The 24,675-nt window shown below is 40.2% G+C and overlaps 2 protein-coding genes across 6 annotated transcripts in view; both read left to right on the forward strand.

Moving 5' to 3' along the window:
• Nucleotides 1–4,043: 4,043 nt before the first annotated feature.
• Nucleotides 4,044–15,191, forward strand: dhh (desert hedgehog signaling molecule). Its single transcript, XM_036591806.1, has 3 exons — nucleotides 4,044–4,364; nucleotides 11,134–11,395; nucleotides 13,604–15,191. Exons 1-3 carry the CDS (start codon nucleotides 4,059–4,061, stop codon nucleotides 14,362–14,364), a joined length of 1,329 nt encoding a protein of 442 aa, XP_036447699.1. The 5' UTR covers nucleotides 4,044–4,058; the 3' UTR covers nucleotides 14,365–15,191.
• Nucleotides 15,192–19,715: 4,524 nt separating this feature from the next.
• The window catches only part of kmt2d (lysine (K)-specific methyltransferase 2D), a 40,216-nt gene continuing 35,256 nt past the window's right edge, over nucleotides 19,716–24,675 (forward strand). For 2 of the 5 annotated variants that reach the window (XM_036592350.1, XM_036592355.1), the window contains exons 1-2: nucleotides 19,716–20,382; nucleotides 23,939–24,021. In XM_036592350.1, coding sequence (XP_036448243.1) covers nucleotides 23,973–24,021 — 49 coding nt within the window. In that variant the 5' untranslated portion in view covers nucleotides 19,716–20,382; nucleotides 23,939–23,972. Of the gene's footprint in view, nucleotides 20,383–20,419; nucleotides 21,762–21,983; nucleotides 23,558–23,938; nucleotides 24,022–24,675 lie in introns of those variants that run through there. The other 3 variants (XM_036592353.1, XM_036592351.1, XM_036592352.1) reach the window with 3 other exon arrangements.

Consider the following 24,675-nt stretch of genomic DNA (forward strand, 5'->3'; position numbering starts at 1 on the left):
GAATTAAAAAAAAAGTATATTCTGTCATGCACGATAAAATTTTCATAAATGTCGTTGCCCTCTGATCATATTTTCATGTATGACGATAAATGTTCCAGTTATCCTGTTGTCCTCTGCTCCTGCGGTCTGCTTTTCTCTAGCCTCTGGTGACAGCGTCCTGTACAGTATTTTAGCAAAGCGGAAAGTGACAAGCACTGAAAAGACAGTAAAAGGTGTTTACGGACTTTTCCTGAGCACACGCAGGGCCTACCATGACCTTTGCCCTGTCCGTCATTTTGCGCCTAAATGAATTATCTCAGCTGTCAAAGTTCTGGATGCACACTGTAGGTCAGCGGAAATCACAGCAATATTTCGCTACTTGTTATTTTTCTTCCCTCTCTTCTTCAGACTGTGACACTAACTGTGATTTTTTTTTACCGTCCTCTACGTCCAAGCATTGTTCTAAGTTGGGTAAAAATATACAAGATGTTTTTGGAGTGAGTGGGTGTTCCCCACTCTGAGGTCCTAAGTGCATGGAGGGCATGTGTCTGTCAGCGTCTTTTGGGTCAAGACAAAACAAAAGGGGGAGAAATCAGTGAGTTGGGGGGACTGCACGTGGCTAAACGTACAGTATGTCTTTGACAGGAAGTTAATGTTATATATCCCTACATTGAATCTTTATTATACAAACTATTAGGCTTTCTCAGTCGTGGTCCTGGAATACCTCTGCCCTGCACTCTTTAGTGTTATCTCTGCTCTAATACACCTCAACTCAGGAGCTAAATTAACAAGCCTATCTCATCAGCTTGGGTCATTGGCCCACCCAAAAAAATAAAGTTGCAGGGGCAATGCACATCCAATCCAAGCGCAGAACTCTTCTACAGGATGGCAGAGAGGCACCAAGAGATGGAAGATTTGGGGAAATTATCTGATTGCCATTTTTCTAAACAGTATTGCAATATTCGGTAAATTATGCTCCCAGCCGTTTTTGGGCAAGAAGGCCAGCACATTTTTTATGGACCTGAGGGTTGAATGCTGAATGTTTAGTGTTATAGAGTGACAGTTCACAAGCTCTGCATTATGGGGCAAACTTACTTCTTACTTCTAGCTTACTAACGTACTAAATTCCATACTTGCTTAAATCTTAAGACAAGGCTGACCAAGGCAGGACTTAACTACTTGCTTTAATTGGATTTGTAAATTGCACTTCTTCAAACTGTGATATCGATACAAAAATGATTGATCGTTCTGCTCTAGCGGCACCATCACTATAGCTTTGAATAAACGCAATATAATAAAGTGCATGATAATGAAAACAAATGTGTCCACATCCCTTCCCCAAAATGGAATGGTTTAACCCCAGCAAGCACCCAGCTAGACTGCAGTTCAATAGCCATGTTTTTCTTTGAGCTTTGCAAAGGTGTCACAAAGCATGCATTGTGAAATTGATTTGTTCTTAAAGGGGCACGCCAACCTAAAGCTAGCATTTAACATGTTATTTGTCATGTTATATAATATTAGCATGGCATTGTATCCCTTAGCACTGCTGGGATAGGCTCCAGCAACCCAGAAGGATAAGAGGTTTAGAAGATGTGTGTGTGTGTGTGTGTGTGTGTGTGTGTATCCCTCAGCCTCATCAGTTTGACAGAACTGCCAATTTGGTACCCTTTTTATGTTTTTGTCCATCAGTGTTTTCTCACTACTACACCCTGCATACATTACACAAATACATCATACAACCACAACTAATGGTGGTAAAGACATCCACTGATGTTCCACTACTGTATGTTCCACTATGTGATATTTGGCTTCCTAACACTAATATTAGCTGACTTCCTCCTGCATCAGTCTATCAGAAAACAAATAAAATTCAAACAGCCCGTCCTCTTGCATCTGTGCTAAAGCGCCTGTAGTTTTTTAAAGGTCCTCCCACCTTCAAGATACATCATCAGAAGAGTGTTTAAATCTGAAAATCTCACTCTTGAGACTACTGTGGCACTGTTGTGGGAAGTGAGTAGGCATGATTACGACAGATGTAACAATGTTTACATTTTTCTTTCTGATCAGAATGCCTTTTTAATTACATTTTGCTGGTATCCATTTGTGATGCCAACAAAAGTAGATCATGGTGCTAAATGAACAACATTGGAGAACTTAACAAAGAGCAAATGTGAACACAAAAATCAGTTTTTACAGTGATACTGAAAGATTATTCCTCATCGCACTCCATGTCTTTGATCCCTACATTCTCAGAATTAAAGGTAGTAAACTGTCACTGGGGCAGTACCCTTTTTGTCACTGGGAGTGGTCCCTTCAAGGGTACATCTCAGTACCTTTAGTCAGGGAACATAATTATATCATAATTCATTGAAATTATATTTTCTAAGTTGTATTGACCCACACACCCTGTCTCATCTCCAGGCTTTTTATTTTATTGTTCTGTTTTAAAACATTAGGTTATGAAAAGGTAGAAATATGTACTTTTCCAGTGGGGAAAACTTATTTCACAATTGGATCTTAAGACCACTGTTGTACCTTTGAGGTACATTTACATTGTTTGTACCCTGATGAATGAAAATAGTAGTATTTCTAGCAGTGTGCATCAGTTCCACATTAATTACATTATGACTGGTGACAAATTGAAGAAAAACATAACGAATGCTGATGCTGTACTGTTTGACACAATTAAGCATTTAACATCCTCGCATGCTCCGTGACATGTATACAAAGCTGAGCAGGATCAACTGACCCTGATTTGGATCAAGATGGCAAGAGCAAAAGATCTAAGTGACTTTGAAAGAGAGTTCATTACTGGAGCAGGAGCTTTAGTCACAAAGACTCATCAACTGGCTAGTGTTTCAATAGGAACAATGACTGAAGTGACGTCTGCATTTCGATCCATGGGAAAGACATCAGTAAATAGGTCATCAGGTTGGAAATTGTGGTGGAAAGTGCGCATTCGGTGACTGTGATTCTGCTGCATTGCTGTGATTTGTAAGGAAAAACAGAAGGGCATCTGAGAATGTCCTTGCAGGATGTGATTAGACTGGAACAGTCCATACACAACTATAGAACACTATAGTAGACCTGCAGTGCATAAACTCCTCATTACAAAGACAAACGCACAAAAAACAACAACACAGCCTTTAATTTGTCACCAGTCTGTATATCACCTGGACATGATAACTGTCCTTACTTTAGGCAGTAACTGTGTTGATGTAATGTGTTTTATTCATGTATAAATTATGTCTACATTAGAAGTGAGTTAAGTGCCTTTTTTCAGCGTGCTGTGCTGAGGGGTTTAAAGGTGGTCTCTCCTGTTGTTGTTTTTAACCCATCCTCGCGCTGACTGACCCAGTGCGCTCGAGGCCCGAGCGGGCGCGTGCTCCGCCGGCGCAGGAAGGGCGGGCGTGCGCGTCCGGTCACGCGCGCGCAGTTAAAAGCGCTGAGCGCGGCAGAGAGACGGACACGGAGCCCGGCAGAGAGCGCATGGACGTCGCTGTGGTCAATAAATGGCCGGTGAAGGAGGGGGTCTCCGCGGATGATAGGACTGGACACCTGCTGCCGGACTTCACCTGACCGGGACGAAGAGGATGCAGCAGTAAAACTGATCTAGACTCTTTATGTTCTTCTCATCACTTTAGGACTCTCGTGCTGACTGTAATCAGACTGACCGGTGTTGTTTAACATCCCGTGTGCTGCTGGACTCTGAATGACTTTTAACGTTACTAACTTTTTAAGGGCTAAAGAACATTTTTACAGTTGGCTACAGTGTAATACCTGCTGACGATATGAGCTACAGATGACCAACCCTGCTCACCTGTGGGCCTCTACTGCTCTGACTGTCCATTAAAGGACGTTTCCCCTCTGTGTCATTTCTCCACAGTGGACCGGCTCTGAAACTTCTCTCCAAACTTTTGTTTTGCGCACTCGTTTAGGCACTTGGTGTGCACACAGACTTTAAGTCGTCCTCTGCTCCAGGGTCGCGAAATGCGCGTGCACACGCTCCGTCGCCTCGAAACGGCAGCGCGCGCCAGGAGCCGCGCTCTCGCCGCGCGCTCCCCGGCGTGCTGAAGACGATGCGGTCTCCGCGCGCAGCCCGCCTCGGTCTGCTGGCGGCGTGCGCGTGCACGTGGCTGCTGGCGGCGCAGGGCTGCGGTCCCGGACCGGGCTACGGCGCGCGGCCCCGCACGCGCAGGCTGACGCCGCTCGCGCTCAGGCAGCACGTGCCCGGCGTGTCCGAGACGAACCTGGGCGCAAGCGGGCGCGCGGAGGGCAAGATCGCGCGCCACTCGGAGCGCTTCAACGAGCTCGTGTGCAACTACAACCCCGACATCGACTTCAAGGACGAGGAGAGGACCAAAGCGGACCGCCTCATGACCAAGGTACTGTGGGTAATGGAGTTCAGATGCTTTACAATCACATCCCATAATATGGAGAGCCAGAGGTTTCTTATATACTAAGGGTTGGGTTAAGTCGGGTTAAGGACCATTAAAACCTAATGGTTTTGCTTACTAATGGGAAATGACTTAAGATGAACCACTAGTTTCCTGTAGAACACTTTTAGATCCCATTAGGAAACCATCAAATGCATTTAGAGTCAGCCACTGGTCACCTGTTAAACCATTAGGATCCTTTATATTGTGATATCAACCTATTAAAAAGACCAAAACACACTACAAAACCATCAGGAACCAACAATAACAATTTATGGTTTCTATGGGTTTTATGAACAGGGTAATCCTGGATTACTTTTTTCTCTGTTCAGCGGAGAATCTGCATTCTGAATGCTGTGTATTCCAGGACTAGGCTTGATCTGGCCTAGTTAAACCAGCCCTATATGTTCAAAAGTTGATATAGAACTGCTCACTGCCTAGTTTGTCCTCCTTTGATGCAGTTACAGTCTTTACACTACTGGGTTTATACTAGATGTTGGAGCACTGCTGTGCATAGAGGTCAGGTACTGTTGGACAATGAGTTCTGGATCACAAACATCACTTCAACTCATCCTACTGGGCTGTGGAGCAGTGGCACTATGTTCTCCCATCACTCCAGAGAACTTAGTGCTGAGGGGGCCTTATACCCCTCTTGCCAATGCTTGGCACTGGGTATAGTGACCTTAGGCTCCTGTATGGATGCTCCACAGCGTCCACTTCTATTGGTAATGCTTTTCTATGGAGATTATACAAGCTGTTTGTTTTGTACTGAATACCTGCATCAGCAATGGGTGCGTCTTAGCGGAATTCACTAAGACTGGATACTTTTGGACGTATAGCATAACTCATTACAAATGATTAAACATAGAGATAAGTGATGTGGTAATAAGTCAGTGATAAGACCTGAATTAAAAGTGTTGGTACCTCAATGCAATAATGATTCTGGTGGAAGTAAAAGTAGCTACCAGAACCCAGTTTGTAAAAGTTGGTATCACTTGATGAGTTCCTTGCAGAACTGCAGCATCTATCAGCATAGGAATGGTTTTCTTCTCTTTTTGGGATCATTTTAGTATAAAATAAACTCCAAAGTAAGAGGTGTGAACAACAGAAAGGCAGGTCAGGTGTTGAACAAGTAGATTCCTCATAAATACACTTGAGTAGAACTAGTTTAATCGTTTGAAAATACTCAGAAAAGTATGAATCCATTGTAGCCTTACTTAAGTGGAAGGAACTGAGCCACTAGTGATAACCAATGAACTTTTAACAGTACATTATAGCTCAAAGTTAAATAAGTAAGCCAGTGTGTCTTTCCAGTGTCCACCTTGATGTTGGAAACAGGAGAGCTGAATGATGCTCCAGGGACTTCACTGGATATTAACTAGATTTGTGCTTGTTTTTTTGACCCTGCCATACTTTGGCTAATCACCACAAAGGGCATTAACAAGTCTGTGCCTAGTACACAGCACTCCTTTAATATGTAACCAAGGCCTTTGGTAGAAAGCAGCAACCCCTTTCCCCTTATCTGCGTGCTCTTTTTGTAACGGTAAGTAGCAGATTTGGGAGATAACCTTGTTAATATTAATAGTACATAGATCACACAATTCTATAAGGGATTTTAGGAAAGTTGAAAATGTATTTTTCATTATTAATTTCTAAAAATACACAAATAACTTCAAAATGTAACCATTCTGCATTTTTATGAGTTGTGTGCTGTTGGAACAGTAAATGCTTTGTCGTCTATGTCAGAAATCAGTTCACCAAGTCTTCATTATGACAGTGCTGGTAGTGGGAGTAGGAGAACTCTGGAGAAATCTGTGACTCACTGTGTCAACAGCTTCATAATTCAGAGCAATTAGCGGAAAAGGGCAAAAAAGGTGTCCTAGACACAAAGCAAAAGAACCTCCCAGTTCAGTTAATTCGCAAATTGAATGTGCAAAAACATTAATAACAGAATCAGTGAAGTAACTAGGATCTCAGAGTGCTCCATAAGAAAATTACTTCTATGCATGTGGCAAATGCTCTAATCCAGAACAATTTACTGTTTAATCATATTACCGAGCAAATGCAGCATTAGGAGTCTTGCCCAAGGGCTCTTCTTGGTATAGCATGGTGTTCTTGCCTGAGTGGGAAATCAAGCCCTAGCCTGCTTTGTGGATAACATTGGTGTTACCCACTATGCCATACCAGCTTCACTGAACAAAAAGATTACAATGTAATATGCAGAGATGTTCACAAGTCCAAAATCTTGGACCTCAAATCATTGGAGAACAAGTCCAAGTTGTGTCTTGAGCTGTTAGTAGACAATTTTAATCATGTTAGTAGCTGCAGACATCACACTGTACAAAAATAAACCCCTACCAAAACCTGTCAGCAGTAAGTGTGGTGTTTGAAGGAAAGAGGCAATACAACTTGAAATGGTTGGCTAGCATGTAGTTTGTATAACAAGTATGCTAGCTAGCTAGCATAATAGCTAATCCAAGTTTTAAAGGAATGTTACCTGTAATTTTCTAAAACTTCTGCTAAATTAGCTATTGTGCTAGCTAGCACATTTGATATACAAACTACACACTAACCGTTTGAAGTCGTCTTGCCTCTTTGTTTGAAAGGAGCAATATGTAAGATGATGCAACTTTTAAATTCTTACTCCACGCTCCAAACAAATAGAAGTCAACATATCACCAGAAAGTTGTAGTGTCCACCCCTATCATAAGAAACAAGGAAATGCACAGTCCCTCCCCATCTCTCTTCACTCCTTCTCCTCCTTACCAGTCTAGGAGAAACATTGCGACTTTAGCATCAAAGTTCATCCCTTTACTCACCAAGAGCTGTCTCCAGCTGTGGACAGCAATGCCAATGTTAACTCTTATAACTCTTATATCACTTCTTTTGTTCAAGGGGTTCAGTAGTCATTGCGTTTACAGTTCCCTTTACTGGTTACCTGTCCTTAAACGTTTTAACCAGGGAAGTCCCTTGATTGACAAGAGGTTAGAAAACGCCCTCGGGGCAGTGCTACTTCTTTATCCTCTCAAGTTGGATTGATGGCAGACTCAATGCTACAATGACTCACTACCACCTCTTGAGGTACAAAGTGGTATTATGAGACAGGGCATGCCTGGCCTAACTGGTTAGCATGCTTCAGTAGATATCTCTGTAGCACGATACATAGATGTCTTTGACCTAACGTCAAAACAGTTATTTCCTCACATTCTGTTGATAGTTTTAGTTCATTTTGCAATGTTTTAAACTAAAAAATCTTACAAACTGCACCTTTAAACACAGCTTTAACGAAATGTAGTGCTTCATTCTCTCCAATGAAAGGCTCATGATTTGATGTAGTATCTGATGAAGTGTCAAACCTAATGCTGCTGTGAGGTATGGGAGAATGCCATTGCTGTAATGACCGCACATGGCCATAATAACTGACAGGCGAAGTCTTTTGTTTTTGGTTTTTTTCCAGGATGAAATTTCACAAGTCTTAATATAAGGTCAGCCAGTATGCCACTAAAATGCCCCATCTCTGGTTATTTGCTTGTTTACTTGCTATTGCTATGCTTAAACCACGTTGGTGCTAAGACTAATGGTTGAAGTATAGCTACCTGTAAGTCACTGGTGTGAAATTGTATAACTAGTGGTATAAGGGGGCCAGTAAAGATATTAAGAGACCCCCATGCTACAGGCCCCAGTGCGATGGCCCTGTCTGCAAGGCCGGTTGCTACGTCACAGCACAGAATCATTTCAAGGTTGTTTAGGAGACACTAAAACTTTAGCTGGATTCATCACAACATCTGAAGTTGTTTTAAGATATAAAAGATCTAATCAGTCTGATTACACATGATATGTAACCAGCTGACTCAGAGGTGCCTTTATGATGCCCAGGCTGAGAGTTAGTGTACAGTATGTGTATGTATGCGTATGTCCTCGCCTTGTCTGCCACTGAAAGCCATCCTTTGTGTACATTTCGGAGGTTCTGCGGGGTCGTCTGTGCAGAATTCCCGCCTGCTGAAGTAATGGCAGCATCGGAAAAGCCTCTATTGTGGTTCTGACAATGAAACGCCTCTGTCAAACTGCATTGCGAGAAAAATGTCCCCGGTTTGTTTTTTGCCCCTCTTGATTTCTCACTTCTTCTGTCACACATCCAAATGCATGCCCAAACATTCCACCATTCTGCCCTCTCACTCAGCCTGGGCCCTGCCTTTTTCTTCTCTTTTCGCCTTTTCCCGACCCCTGCCTCTCTCTCTCGCTCTTTCTCACTGCTTCTCAATGGGTTCAATATATACGCTAATCTAGAACTCTAGATTTCCCACGAAAAGACACTTTTTTGATCATATACTGCATTATGTGTGGTGGTGAGAAGCAAACCACAGTTTGTACATCATGTAGAATAGACAGCAGACAGTACAGATACTGTAAAAACAAAACAATTCAAGTGACTGTATAGAAAAAGGGCTGTGTGAAAATGTTACTGTCTTGTGGGAAAATGAAATGACCTTGAATTTACTCTCTTACAAAGCTGAAATGGCCAAAGAATGTTGGAGATTAGTTACAGTAGCTTTGTTCAGACTGTTAGACACATTTTTTGGAAGGGGGTGTAGATGGCCTTTATCAGTGCTGAATGTACAGACAAAAATTTGCTGGTGCCAACCAGTGAGGCCAAAACATAACACAATGAAGTGGTGTTTAGTCTTCGTTCAATTACAGAATGCCTCTGAATGGAGGCTGAAGGTAGAATCACCCGTCTCATGAATAAGGGCCTTTTGGTGACATGGACTTTTCTAACTGTATTATAATTAGGGCAGTCACTAATAAATGTATTAGAGTAGTCCATAAATTATTTTGATGATTAAATGAATAATCAGAGTTTTGAAAAAAGGTCCAACAATAAAAATGGACAACTCAACAGTCCCAAACCATGCACACCAATACTGGCTTAATCCCCCTGCAGCCCATCATGACAAGTGGGCCCCCTAAAATCTTCACTGGGCTTCTTATATAGATACTGACATATTTGTACACCTATGACTCACAGTAAGATCCAGTTTATTAATAACACACCTCACCACTTATCTTCCATCAGCACTACAATGTACTGATGTGTTAGACCTTTTTAACATCTCATATGTGATCACGGTTTTTGATTATTTTTATTTTATAATACTCTCTCATTTGTTGGTATTTTAAATTTTATTACGTCTTGTTAAGTAGCTGCTCGAGTATTAAATGTGCTATAAACATAATATTTATTAGAATTCTTGTTATTATTACACAGACAGCCCTGATCTCTATTTATCGCTCTCTTATTCACAATGCATCTCATCCATGGTAACCATTTTTAAACAGATCCTTGTTAACCTGCAACGTGATACATTCAGTTATTATTATTCTACATTCTTAAAACATGATAGAAAATGATTTTGTTCAGATAATACAGTCACATGCAAAAGTTTGCGCACCCCTTGTCAAATTACATGTTGATTTTCTAAGTGAAAATAAGTTCATACATCCTCCACAGAAAATACACTCCTGCACATTTAAATGCACAATTACTGTTTATTTAATCAATTTAACATATTGGGAAAAATAACAACACATAAAATGTGGCTTGTGCAACAGTTATGATGCATATTTATATTTTATTTTTTCCCAGTATATTAAATTGAGCAAATAAATAACTAACATTTGCAGAAAAATGCTATATTTAAATTTATTCCCTGTAGAGGATATGTTAACTTATTTTCACTTCAGCCGAACATGTAATTTGACCAAGGTCATGTAAAGCACGTCGCCTCTGAACTCTGGAGCAATGGAAATGCATTATGTAGAGTGACGAATCACACTCCATCTCGCGGTCTCATGGACGAGTCTGGGTTTGGCGAATGCCAGAAGAACGTTACCTGCCTGACTGCACTGTGCCATGTGTAAAGTTTGGTAGAGGAGGGATAATGCTATGGGGTTGTTTTTCAGGGGTTGGCCTAGGCTCCTTATTTCCAGTGAAGGGAAATCTTAATACTTCAGTGTACCAAGACATTTCGGACAATTCTATGCTTCCAACTTTGTGGGAACAGTTTGGGGAGAACCCTTTTCTGTTTCAGCATGACTGTGCCTCAGTGCACAAAGCAAGGTCCATAAAGGCATGGCTAGGGTAAATCTGGTGTGGAAGAACCTGACTGGCCCTCACAGAGCCCTGACCTCAACCCTATCGAACTAGAACAGGGATTGCGAGCCAGGCCCTCTTGTCCAACATCAGTGTCTGACCTCACAAATGCTTTTCTGGATGAATGGGCAAAAATTCCCACAGACTCACTCCAAAATCTTGTATAAAGCTTCACAGCCAAGGGGAAGCTTTTATAGCTGCAAAGGGGGGACCAACTTTATATTAATGCCTATGGATTTAGAACGGAATGTCATAAAGCTCCTGTGGGTGTAATGTGTAGGTGTCCTAATATTTTTGTCCATATAGTGTATGTATGTTGCATTTCCAGTAATCTGTATAACCTTATTTGGCAAGTGCTGTTTTGAGAGTAGCTAAAAATTAGGTATAATTATTGTGACACAAATACGTACTTTAACATAAATATTTAGGTTAACTGTCTTTTTTTATTAATTGAAAGTAATTTTCGTATGGGGGAACATTCATTTTTGTTTGCTCTGGGGTCTATTAGATCTTCTACTTGGTTTCAAACTGATTCTCTAAACTGTTTTGTTCTTTGTTCTCTGGCAGCGCTGTAAGGATTGCCTAAATAAATTGGCTATTGCAGTTATGAACCAATGGCCAGGTGTTCGGCTGCGAGTGACCGAGGCCTGGGATGAAGACGACAATCACCCATCTGGCTCTCTGCATTACGAGGGCCGTGCTGTTGACATCACCACCTCAGACAGAGATATAAAGAAATATGGCCTTCTTGCTCAGTTGGCTGTGGAAGCTGGGTTCGACTGGGTGCACTACGAGTCCAAGTATCATGTGCACTGTTCTGTCAAAGCTGGTAAATATCATTTGAACCCTGACCTTTGATTATTTTAATGTGATTCGATATCATCAGAAATATAGTTGGATGGGTCATTTATATGTTTCTGCCATTTTATCATTTAGAACATAAGCACTATTCAAGCTGGATTAACCTGTGAAGGAATTTGACTGGTCAGTTCATACAGGAATAAAGTATCTGTGTAATTTCCCCATATTCTCACAGATAGCCTGGATTAAAATGAATTTGGTTCAGCTATTGACTGTAAGTTTTGTAAAAACTAAAGATTGTTCATACTGGATTCAAATCACAGGTCTCAACAGTAATCACTTAAATCATATAAACTGCTCAGATAAAACTAATCCAGCTGGAAAAGGGCTTATACCTTTACAAATACTTTTTAAAACATGTTCTCGCCAACTTTAACTCACCACTCATAAGTGCATTATGGCTACTTTACACAAGTGACCACTCACAACACAAAGGAAGGAGGAGACAGTAGGGAGTTTCCATCCAGCAGTCGAATTAAAGTGAATAACTGAAATGTCACAAAGAATTCCATAAATTATGCTGCGTTTCCACCTGCTTAGTACGAGAAAATCGAACTCTCTACACCACATTCATAAAAAATTATGAGAAATCTTAAAAATTGGGCAATGTGTCTTTGCTGTTTTGTTTAATTTTATGGCTGTTTCACGTTGTAAGACCACATAGACAAAAAGCACACTGATGTAATAAAGTAGCTCAAGATCAACTGCAGCCACCTTATGTCTATATCTTAATCTGTTTACCATGTTTTCTTCTTTGATAGGATAAAAGTATATTTTAATTTCTTTATTAGTTTGTTGTTACCTGATGCCTTCTGTTTCCTAGCAATAGCATAACAGCATCAATAACTTCTGTGCGGAATTTGCGATATATCAAAATATGCATAAAAACACATGGATAGAAATTCAGATACACAGCAGTGGATCTTTCAGTTGGAACAGAATCACAATTAGTGAGTCATCCAAACATGCAAATCACTTATTTGAGAAGCTTGAACATAACATACATACATTGTGTGAATAATTGCTTTGCCTGACTATGAACTTTAGTCTAAAACCAGGGTATACTGCCTTTATTTTTTGGTGACTGCTAGCTGTACTTACTGTGTGAAACATTAAATCGCATGTTATGGTTTTCATAAATTAAAACACAAAAAAAATCACCAGTGTTGAAATTATTAGGAACAATCAAATTCTTAATTTTTTGTGTATTATTGTTATGCTCAATAAACTACTAAAAATGGCAAATGTGCCCATAAACCTCAACACTCATTAAGAATGTGAAGATCTATGAATATGCATGAGTATGCAAATTCCCTTGCTCCCCATTTCTAAACTGCCTCCCTGACTACCATGTTTGAACAGATGAGACAGAGCAGAAACAGAGCTCCTATCATAGCTTGAATAATCAGAAAGATTCAATTCTTCTGTCATTCCAGCACAAGTCACTCGATTTCAGTCACTCAGATTTGAGTGATTTTCCTCTAAATTTGCCTCAGTGAGCTGGAATTGCTGGTTGTTTATCCTTCATGCTAATCTATCATTAGCCTCATGGTGCTAACAAGGATATGAATTAAAAGCACTTTAAGCTGGCAGCAGCATACACAAAAACACAGGTTTACCTGATCAGATTTGAGTCTTTATCCTCTAAATGTGTGTCACTGAGACTTCAGTGAGCCTGAATGAACCTGGATGTGTGTAGATATGTTTAGGCCTTCTTTGTTAAGATGATAGTAGCTTCTGATGCTAAAATCTAGTGACACTTCCTCTCATTAGCATATTTTAGTTTTATTTTAGTATATTGGACAATAATAGGTTCATGCTAATTTGTGACATAAAAAACTAAGTAGCACCCCACAAAACAACTATTTCTTTTTTGCTCATTTTTGTACAAAAAAAAGCGTTTTCAATAGGAAATTGTGAACTTTTTTTTTGTGAACTGTGAATTTTTAAAAAACATTTTAACAATAGCAATGGCTCTGAGGGCTCCTCCAACAAACTTCACTTGAGCTAATACAGTAGCTCAGTAGGACTTGCCTTTAAGATGGCATCAGGGAGTCTTCTAAGGGGAAATGGGGAGGCCAAGTTGAGGAGGGCATGTTAAAACTGGTTGTAAAACTTTTGAATCAAAAATTTTGATTTTGACATTTTGACATCACTCTGTTTCTCAATTTCTCAGATCACTCTGTTGCAGTGGAAAAAGGGGGCTGTTTTTCAGCATCTGGACTAGTGACTATGGCTGGGGGTCTGCAAAAGCCCATGACATGTTTGCAGCCTGGAGACACCGTGCTTGCTTTGTCCGAGTCAGGCGAGGTGGTTTTCAGTCGCGTCCTTCTTTTCTTACATCTGGATGCTAACAGTAGGTCCACCTTCTTGATTCTCAGCACTGAAGATGGGCAAGAACTTGCACTTACTTCCAATCACCTCATCTTTGTGTCTCAGAACTACAAACCGCACCACCACGAGTATCATGCTTGCTTTGCCAGCCGAGTTAGGAGAGGAGACTATGTGCTCGTTACTGGAAGGGATGGTGGGCTGCGTCCATCCAAAATAGTCTCCATCTCAGTAGAGGAAAGAACTGGGGTCTATGCTCCATTGACAGAACACGGCAACCTGTTTGTGGACGGCGTGCTGGCATCCAGCTATGCATCCATAGAGGATCACAGACTTGCACACCGGGCTTTCGGGCCTCTTCGGGTCTTGTTTGGACTGACCCAGCTGTTTGTGGCCCAGACACCACAAACAGTAGACAGACAGTGTGTCTCCAAAGCACATATGAATGTGATGCACAATAGTTCAGTTCATAGCACAAGATCATGTTTAAATGAACATACTTGTTTGCGATATTTTGATGGCACCAACGTCCGGGTTTACTGGTATGCAAGGCTACTACACACTATTGCACAGATGATTTTGAATCCTCAGACGTTTTATGAATAAAGATCCAGGAAAAGCGCTACCAATGACATTTCTCTGTGAGGGCATTATAATTCTAACCACATAAAACCTATTCATGGAAAAGGGCCATGCAAATGATACTGAAACTGATCAAGCTTTTCATTATGTGTAATATATCATTAATTTCGTTTTTGTGGCCATGCATACATGTGAAGTACACTGTATAACGTTAAACTTATTCAAGTATGGCACATATTATTGTGAGATTGAAATTAAGCATTTTTATACAGAAGAGGAAATATTTCGTAGAATAAAACAATTTATTTTTATACATTTAAAATTTATAATATATAAACCTTTGCAAGCTATGGTTATTAATCTGATTATGACTTAATGTCTTTTATTACCTGTTCTACAGACTGAATATGTAACAGATTTTTGATGATGAACTGTAAGCTAATATTACATTTGAGTTCTAATGTATTTTGTTAGAAATCTAACATGTCTTTTGTTACATTGGGTAGATGTCCAACATAAAGCACTGTGCTAGAAATGTCACACATTAACATCACCAGTCAAGAATGGGTGTAACTGGCAGGCCAGTTTTTAGTACTGCAACAATAGCAGCAACAAAGGGTTTCAAATAATAACACAGCACTTATAAAAATATGAACCATTTAGGTCTTGTTTAATTGGCTATTCTTGATTGGGGCTTTAAATGAATCAAGATGATGATGACACAGAAGATGATGAGAAAAGCTCTATGCATTTCATTAGTTTCAGCGGAAATGAGATTGTAACATAAACTCATTCTAACGTTTATAAAAGGAATCATATATTGATTGAAAAATAAACCCAAATTAAGCCTGGTTGTGTTGTGATGTTTATATGTGATATTATATTGACATTCAAGACCAAAATGCTGTTTGATTTGCTGTCCATGGAAAACATTTCCCCAAGTATGTCGGCTTTATTTGCTTTGTGGACTAGTCTGTCTCATTCTAGTCTACTTCCATAATCTTCTACATTGCTAACTTTGCAAACTTCATAAAACAAGCAATGCTTTGACACTGATTTTCGAATGCCACTGGCAATCTCCAGGCAAGTGTAGTATTTTACACCCCCCTTGTGGACAAATAAATGTTGTACAATGCATGGTTACTTTATTATATAATGTCTCATCTTATTAATTTGGCACATTAAAAAACTACAATATGGTTATGGTTTATTTAAGAAGAAAATCAAAGGACTGAAATCTACTTACCAAGAACAAACAGCCCAAACAAACGGGCCCTTGATGTTTTAACAATCCTTTCTTTACGGTTGAAGGGAGATCGGAAAGCTCTCCAAATGACAAACAAAGGTGATTACAATCATAATCTGGCCATTTGTTTATTGGACTTTCATGACATTTCTCAGAATCTGACAAGACAACAGGAGGATGGCCTTTAAAAAGCTGCATTCAAAACAACAAGAGCTACAGTGATAAATGTCAGCTATAAATGACCTTTAAATTATAAATTAAAGGCCTGCATCAATGAAAACAAATAGCCTTGAGCTCAGCCTGTTTCTGCAGTTTACACATCCTTTTGGAAAAGATTTACATGTACACCAACCGTGTCAAGATGGGAAACATACATATAATTAGATAAAGATACAAGGGCTTAAGGAATACAGATGCATTTTAAAAGTATGAATAATACATAAAACATCTAAAGCAAAGTCTTTAGATTTCAACATACAGCATAATTCATGCATGACACATGATGGATGCTGTTTAAAATGCACATAGAAGTGCGTTTCTTTACTATTATTTTTTGACAGCTGTGAAGGTATTCAAGAGGATTATCCTGTCGGTAGAGGAGGCAGATGGGTACATACCCCCAAGAGAGGTAATGTTCTGTCATCCATCTGGACCAGGCCAATAGCGACGCCGGATGACATAGCCCCTCCCCTCATTTATCTTCGCTTAACCAATCAGATCTTACAGATTCCGATTCAGCGCTCCTTCCCAAACCTCTCCAGTTTAAAATAATCTTGGTGAAAGCTGTATGGCAGTTTGCTAATCCTGTCAGTGGGATAGGATGGTCACCTGCCACAGCCAGAAAAGTCTTTCATGTCACGCAGTATGTAATAAGGATAACAAAATATTTTAAATTGGTCACAGAATACATGAGGGTGAATGATTATTGACTATAAGACTGATCTGCTCCATGCATACACATTAGTTAGCCCACATTAAACAAGGTACTCCATAGAAATCCTGTACATTGCGCTAGATTTCATATAGATTCATGTTGTTATTTTAAAGACCATAAGATGTTTCAATTTTCTAAGATATATATGAATAAACCATCAGTTATGCCTAATATACAACACTGTGCAAAAGTCAGAGACCACCATTTATTTAATTTCCAGCCAAAACACCAATTAAGTACAAGTTATTCAATTTTAGCTTCAGGAAAAAAAGCAGAAAATCATATATTTCACAGAAAATTACACAAAAGCCTCAACAACTAAATATATATATTTTTAAAGTATTTAGTGTATCCATCCTGTGCATCTATTACAGCTTCTCACAATCCAAGTAATTCCAAACATATTCAATGATGTTACGGTCTGGACTCTGGGGTGGTCAGTCCATTGTTCTGAGAACACCAGCAGCTTCTTTCTTTGATTTGCAAATTTTCTTCTTGATTATTTTCTTTTCTCAGTAAGGGCTTCTTGACAGCTACACATCCTTTCAGACTCACAGCACTGAGTTGTCCTCTATAAGATAAAAGCTTTGAGTGCTGTTTAACTGGGGGACAGGTGGTCTCCCAGGTCTTGCGTGGTTACAAATCTGGAGTTCAAAAATTACTAAAAGATATAGAAAAAATGGGGCTAACAACCATGCAGAACCTGGCTTTTTCATTGCTTCTGAAAAATGAAAAACTCGTACTTAATGGCCATTTTGACTGCAAATAAATAAATGAAGGGTGGTCTCTGACTTTTGCACAGTACTGTGGGAAGAAACATCACAGGTGCCTGTTGCATTTCTAAATATTCTTGAGACTGTTACTGACAGAAAACTAGTTATACTATGTATTCAAAAGTTTATAATAACCCCTTCTAATTTTAGGTGCACCCATTGCTGACTCAGGAATTCACACAGCTTGGATAATCTCCACAGAAAAGCACTGCCAATAGAATTGGACTGGAGCAGTACACATGAGTCTGAAGTCCCCATGCCCAATGATAAATGTTGACTAGTAAGGTATAACCCCCCCCCCAGCACTGGGCTGTGGAGCAGTGAAACTGTATTATCTGAAGTGATGGAGTGCCATCCAATACCTTTAGGTTGAGTTGGTGAGGCATTTGTGAGGCATGTGAGAACTTATCATCCAACATCAGTATCTGACCTTACTAATGCCCTTGTGGCTGAATGCAGTCAAATCCTTATAGCAACATAACAGATTTTTGATGATGACACCTAGTGTTCCCAGAAGAGTAGAGGCTGTTACTGCAGCCTATGAATGCCCTTAATTCTGGAAAAATGTTAGTGTCTACAAACTTTTAGGCATATGGTGTACATATATATATGCAGTAAATAGAAAAGCAGGCCATTTAGCTTTAAAAAGCAGAGATTGTGTGTAGTAGCAGGACAGTGGAGCCTTACTGTTATTATTGTTGGCTCCCCCATGTGCCATCACGTATGAATATTGTGAATCTCAGACATGGTTAATCCCTGTGCTTGGTGGTCTTAACATTTAAAGCTGGTTTCCCTGGACACAGATTAAGCCTAGTCCTACATTTTTCTTTTTAATGAAGAATCTCCGCTGAGGACTTCGGGAACTCGATCCACAGAGCCAAATGACCGGATATGGATTAAGCATAGTCTTGGACTAAATTGCAATGCTATTGGTTAATCACTGTAAGAAATCTTTGTAGTCTAGTCTTGATCTGGTCTGGGAAACAAGCCTTTAAGTGATAATATGGCACCACCGACCAAAATGTCTACAACAGCTAAAGTTCCAATCCCTGTGAGAGAGCAGGTCTTGGAACAAACCCGAATGCCATCATTAAAACAGAGCTCACTAACTGGTTTCTAATATCATTCCAAATCTACACACTGCAAAAAGACGGTTCTTCAGTGGTTCTTCAGTAAAGCCAGTGGTTCTATTTAGAACTACGAGTTCTATAAAGAGCCAGTTCATGCTTAAATGGTTCTTCGAATGATAAACCAGTTCTTCAGATTGATCAAGAACGTGTTGTGTACGGTTCCATATAGAACCTTTTTAAAATGGTCCTATATAGCACCAAAATGATTTTTCCTATTCTTACCATTGCTGTGAAAACCCACAGAAACCATTAAGTGTTTCTATTGGTTCCTGATGGTTTTGTAATGTGCTTTGGCTTTTTTAATGGGTTGATATGACAATATAAAGGATCCTAATGGTTTAACAGGTGACCAATGGTGGATTCTGAATGCATTTGATGGTTTATAATGGGATCTGATGGTTTCTAAAGCGATTCCCATTAGAAGGAAAAATCATTAGTTACGTTTTAATCCTAATCGTCCTTTTTCAGCAGGGACAAGCTTGATATCGAAACAATAGAAAATTGGAGCTATATAGAAACATAGACAAGACATTCTCCATCAATCTGAAGAACCATTTCGCCATGCAAAGAACCATTTAAGCATGAAATGGTTCTATATTGAACTCATGGTTCTAAACAGAACTACCCCCTAACTCCTAAATAAGTCTTGAGGAACCATATGTTTTAAGTGTGTACCCTAAAAATGGTAAATTACTCATTTTACCATTTTGTGATTCTCTTTGTTCGAGACTAAACCGGTTTATGAAAAGCATGAAAAGCTACACCGCCATAACGTTAGCTGTCATAAGGTAAACAAGCTTGCTCGAAAATGGCTGCAATTCAATTTCATTTAGCAGGCTAACCCTGCTGCCTCCACGCCCTCAGTCATTACACGCTAGCCATATTTTTCATACCGTCTCATGATAACATTTAAATACCTGAAACCTTGTTGGTATGAAGGCAGCGAACATGTGTAAAATGTGTTGCTTGAGTCGTGTCTCTCGACAGTTTTGTGCAAGTTCTCGGACAATAAAAACACTAAACGATTTGCTTCGTTGATACTTGTTAGCTTCCCAACCATAGCCAGCTAACATTAACGTTAGCCCACTCTAATCACTGGGGTTGATTCAGGTTGATGGTGGTGGGATTCGCATCTTGCCCAAATTGAAACATTACAAAAACACCAACGTTAGCTAACCTAGCATCCTTATTTTGTACAAGGCTGTTGGCTTCACATTCGAATTTTCCCGTTCTACCTTAAATGGTGCAGCAGTTCAGTCTGGTGCCTGAGGCGCCAGAATGTAACTGCTGCACCATTTTAAGGTGGAACGGGGAAAATCGAGCAAGAAGCTGGCAAATAAGAAGCTGACTTCAGCTTTGTATATTTTGTCTTGTTCCGCGCCTGATAGCTGCATTAGTTCCTGTTTAGCGGTGCTGCTTCAACCGAAAAGGGGAGTTAACATATTGTGGACGCAGATTAGTGCGAAAACTTACTGCTGTGCGAATCCTAGCTAGCTCGTATGTCCAGGGTATTTATGAAGCGGGGATTTCTAAAGCTGCCCGGAGTAACTACGCAGTTAGTTACCTGCAAAACTAGGCAAAATTAGCAAAGAAAGAAAGAAAGTTGCAGAGCTGCAACGCCACCAGCTTGCCTACTTCTCGAAGACTGGGATCTGGTCGCAGTTCTGCTCCAGCTATTTGGACAAACCGTGCCTGGAGGGAGCACAGCACAGCACAGGATGAACTCAATATGATTAATTTCGTTAGCCATCTTGTACGCTAACCCTAGCTAATACATTATCAAGTCAGCAAACGTTGCGGCCAACCTTCGGGCACTTCCCCCATCAACAACAACAAACTGGTGTGAGCAGCTAAACCTTTATGAAATGAAACCAACACAGTCGATTTCTGTCCGTAGGACTGTTCTGAATCTGAATCTGAATCTGAAGATGTACGAGGACGCGAGTATCGCTCTGTAGGGTAAGTTGGACTCCTTACCTTACTGCTTTTCATAAAATTTAACTTGTTTGCAAATGACCATCTCGTACCATGCCCATTTGCTTTACTAGCCAAAGTCATTTAACTAACTTCGCTATGGTCGTTGGAACATGAGATATGAAGCTGGTTCCTATTTGTTTAACTGACGTTAGCCAGGTGGAGAGATTCGCCTGTGAAAGTAGAAAACCTTTAACGTTAGATTGGTTGGGATGTTTGTGTGGTGCGTCTCCATTTTTGTCGGAGGACAAGCTAGATTGCCTCGTTGTTTTGCCTTATAACAAAATAAAGATACACGAATCGTGTGTCCTTGGTGTGTGAGAGTTAGGTTGGCAAGCTAGATAGCTAGCTAGCTAGTTAGCTAGCTGGATAGCCAACGTTACATTCGCTGTCGGTTAAATTCAATCTAAGTAGGATTAGCCAGTGTGCTAGCTAAGTTATCTGGTTATCTGGGTGCCACCTTATGTGTTGTCGTATGCTTACTGTTCATGATAAAAGTTAACCCGTTTTAACGACAAGAAATAGCACTTTCTGAAGTCAGCTCCCTATTCGCCCTCTTCTCCGAATTTTCCCGTCCCACCTTAAATGGTGCAGCAGTTTCATTCTAGCGCCTGAGGCGCCAGAATGGAACTGCTGCACTGTTTAAGGTGGAACGGAAAAATTGGAATAGGAAGCCAACTTCAGCCTCGTACGGTCGGGTCATCCGAGCATCTGAGCTAGCAAGCTTCGCTAAGTAGGTTAGCTAGCTAACCTAGCTACCTAGAGTTAGTCGTTGCCTTGTGTTGACAGTTTGGAAAGTTCATGAACTAAGTTGTTTCAGTGTTACAGTTCTGTCGTTGTTGCAGTAACATATGTATGTTTTAAACTCGACGGTATTATCCTACCAGGTTTACAGCTAGACTCGTTGGACAGCCTGTGTTTCAGAGAGTTTTCTAGCAATGTAGTTAGTGACCCATATTATGGAATCAGCTAGCTCGTTAGCTGCGTACTTGCACTTTTTAATTGTTGAAATTGCACACACACTGTGCATTTTGTGATGCAGTTTATCAGACGTTACACTGTGATAAAGAATGGTGGTATCGTACGAATTTCAAAAGTAAACTAATCTCGAGTTTCAGAAGAAAATAAACCAGCAGCTCGCCAACGCATTAACACTTGGCTCTGATAATTAAGCTAACATTGACAGCTAGCATTAGCGTATTAGTCCCGTGTGTAGTCTCCATGCTACAGTAGGGTTAGCTAGCTAAATGAATAACGTTAGGCGTTTTTACCAGATCAGAAGTGTCAGCGCGACATTATAAGGGGATTTTAGGGCTGATATACACAGTAACCGGCGAACTTCGTAGCTGTATTTTCAGTTGAAGGTAAATGTGTATATAAATACATGTATAGATAGATCTATATAGATCACTGCATATCATTTTAGTCATTTTATGTTGTTTTCTTGACTGTGCATCAAATGTCCCAGTAGAAGTAACGTTAGTTATTAAGCTTTTGTTCTTGACAGTGCACTGTTCTTTCTACAATGACTGCCCAATTTGCATGCCGCTGTTGCAGCCTGCGCTGCCCATTTACATCGCTCAGCTGTACCACCACGTTTCTTCATTTTGTTTGGACTGTATTATAATGGGAGGATTTTTTGTGCAACATTTCTAGAGCAAGAGGAAATATCCTGAAAGAATGTAAGCTATGTATTTTATTGAAGAGAATGGAAAATAACGCCCACCCGAACATTATGCATGTGTATAGTATCTCTCAAAAACCTGGCTATTAAGTTTAGTTGTTTTCAGTAGTTTTTGTTTGGACAATGCTCATTATTATAACACAAAAAGTTCTCTCTGAGCAGTTTCTCAGATTGAGCTAGATCTGTGTTTATTCCTAGTCTTTAAATGTTTGAAATTCACAGTCCTAAAATACTCACATCAACATAAAACGTCTAGACGGTGCAGTTTCCCTTACACCAACGGCTTCTTGTCATGGGAGGAAACAGACATGTAAATCAAGGGATGTGGAGACAACGGTGCTTAACGTAGCAGGCCATAAGGAGCAGGACTCCAATGTGCTTCCTATGTGGTTTTTTTAAACCTAGAAGTTTTTTCTGAAGTTTGTGGCATAACTGTACAACTGAGTTCTTGATACTTATTACTGATGTTATTGTCATTTGAAGTATGACAGTATATCGTTATAATGATAAATTGCCACAATACAATATGCTTTCTGAACCTATCGTCAATATTTGTGGAACACTGACTGCATGTTTCATTATAAAGAGAGCAAAATTAGTCCTGTTTAACTGGATTTAGTACAACGCAGTATGCCAAATATCCAACGAAGATGGTGGACAGTTTTGATCATATTTTTTCTCTGTTCCAACTGAGCAGATGTCTGGAAAAAATAAAAATTGTGACATAATTAAGTTTTCAGTATTGCAATATTATATTTTTGTAGTAGTAATAGCTGTAGCAGCAGTGGTATTATTGTAATCTTCTTAAACAGAAGATAAAATACACAAATCCAAGTAAATACATGTATTTCAAGAAAGTGTTAAGGATGACGAGTGAGCCGTGACCCATAATATACAAAAAATAAGCCCGACGCAAGGTACAATCATACTAAATTCTAAATAATATATTAAAACACAAAAAATCACTCACCACATGCCCAAACCTCCTTTCAAGCGTGCCATTCCCCATTTTATTCACACAGACGTTCGCACAGAATAGCCGCGGAACTGCCGAGCGTTGGACTTGTTTCAACCCGAAGCCGTTACGCACGTCGCAGGAAGCGGGCCGCTCGGAAGTTGTGTTTTCTTTGTGTATCTCCGTTTACGGGTGTTTTATATGAAGATAGCTGTGTTTTGTGCGAATCATGTATGCGTTAAAAACATCCCGTTGATCTGGTGTAACCGATAAGCACCGTATCTGGCTGTGCACAGCGGATTATTTTCGCTGTTTTCCGGCCTTTTGTGTGCGGAGAGTTAGCTCAGCCCGGTTAGGCAGCTAGCGCGCTAACGTTAGCTGCAGTAATCTCGGACAGATCAGAGCCAGTTTAGGAGCAAACACACAAATCCACCGAGCCTTTGTTTACCGTGTTTACCGGGAACGAGCGCTCGTCCTTCTGCACAGAGACAATGAGCTGAGTATGTGAATGCATTTCCATGGTTTGTATCATTTTTTGGCTTTAACTTTCTCCTTTTTGTGTAATTGTGTTCACGCAGTTCCGTGCAGAGCGATTTTAACTTCCAGGACAGCAGCAGCAGCGCGTTCAGACTTTTCTTTTTCTCTCCCTGTGTTACTTTTCAGTACTGCTGCTGCTTCAGCTCGGTGTTGGTAGAAGGCAGCCTTTAAGGAGTTTTGTTGTGGGAGGGAATGCTGAACTTTTCTTGTGGTTTATCTGCGAACTTTTGTAGGTCGTTAACAGACTGGCTAGCTGTGTGGTGTAGTTAAAAATAACGCTCTCTCTTACCCGTTTCAAACTTTTACCTAGTTAATGCGGTCATAAGATATATGGATTTAAGTGCTGACTTCTCTTTTCTCTCAAGATCTCTTTTAGAGAGATCGTTTTCAGGAGAAGGTATGGACGAGCAGAAATCAAACTGCGAAGAAAATGATTCAGAAACGGCAGGTAAGTGAGCACATTTAAATCTGGCCTGCCTGATGCTGTGTTTTTGGTCTAATTTCTCCTGTCTGGCATGCATTATAATATGCACTATACATCCAAAAAGTTAGTAAACACATGCTAATCCAGTGTTTGTTCCAAAATCAAGGGTGTTATTTGGGAGTTTATCCCCTCTTTTGCTGCAGTAACAGCCTCTACTCTTCAGAGAAGGCTTTACACTAATTGTTGCGACATTGCTGTGACGATTTGATTGCATTCAGCCACAAGAGCGTTAGTGAAGTCAGGTACTGATGTTGAATGATTAGTACTTGGTTTTAAACTCACTCCCTACTCATTCCAAAGTTTTTGGATGGCGCTTCATCACGGAACACAGTTCCTCTGCTCCACAGCCCAGTGCTGGGGGGCTTTATACAGCTGAAGTTTGGCATTGGGCATTGTGGTCTTAGGCTCATGTATGGCTCCTCCAGAGTGTCCCATTCTATTGGCAGTGCCTTTTTTATGGATATTACACAAGCTGTGTGTGCAGTCATTGCCTGTGACAGCAATGGGTGCACCTTAAAGTAGCCAAATTCACTAATTCAGACTCTTCTGGATGCTTTTGGATATATGGTGTATATAATGACATTATGCTGTAATTCTGTTAATTTTTTTTTGCTCTGT

Source organism: Colossoma macropomum, unplaced genomic scaffold (genome assembly GCF_904425465.1).
Source record: "Colossoma macropomum unplaced genomic scaffold, Colossoma_macropomum, whole genome shotgun sequence".
In the NCBI taxonomy this organism is placed as follows: domain Eukaryota; kingdom Metazoa; phylum Chordata; class Actinopteri; order Characiformes; family Serrasalmidae; genus Colossoma; species Colossoma macropomum.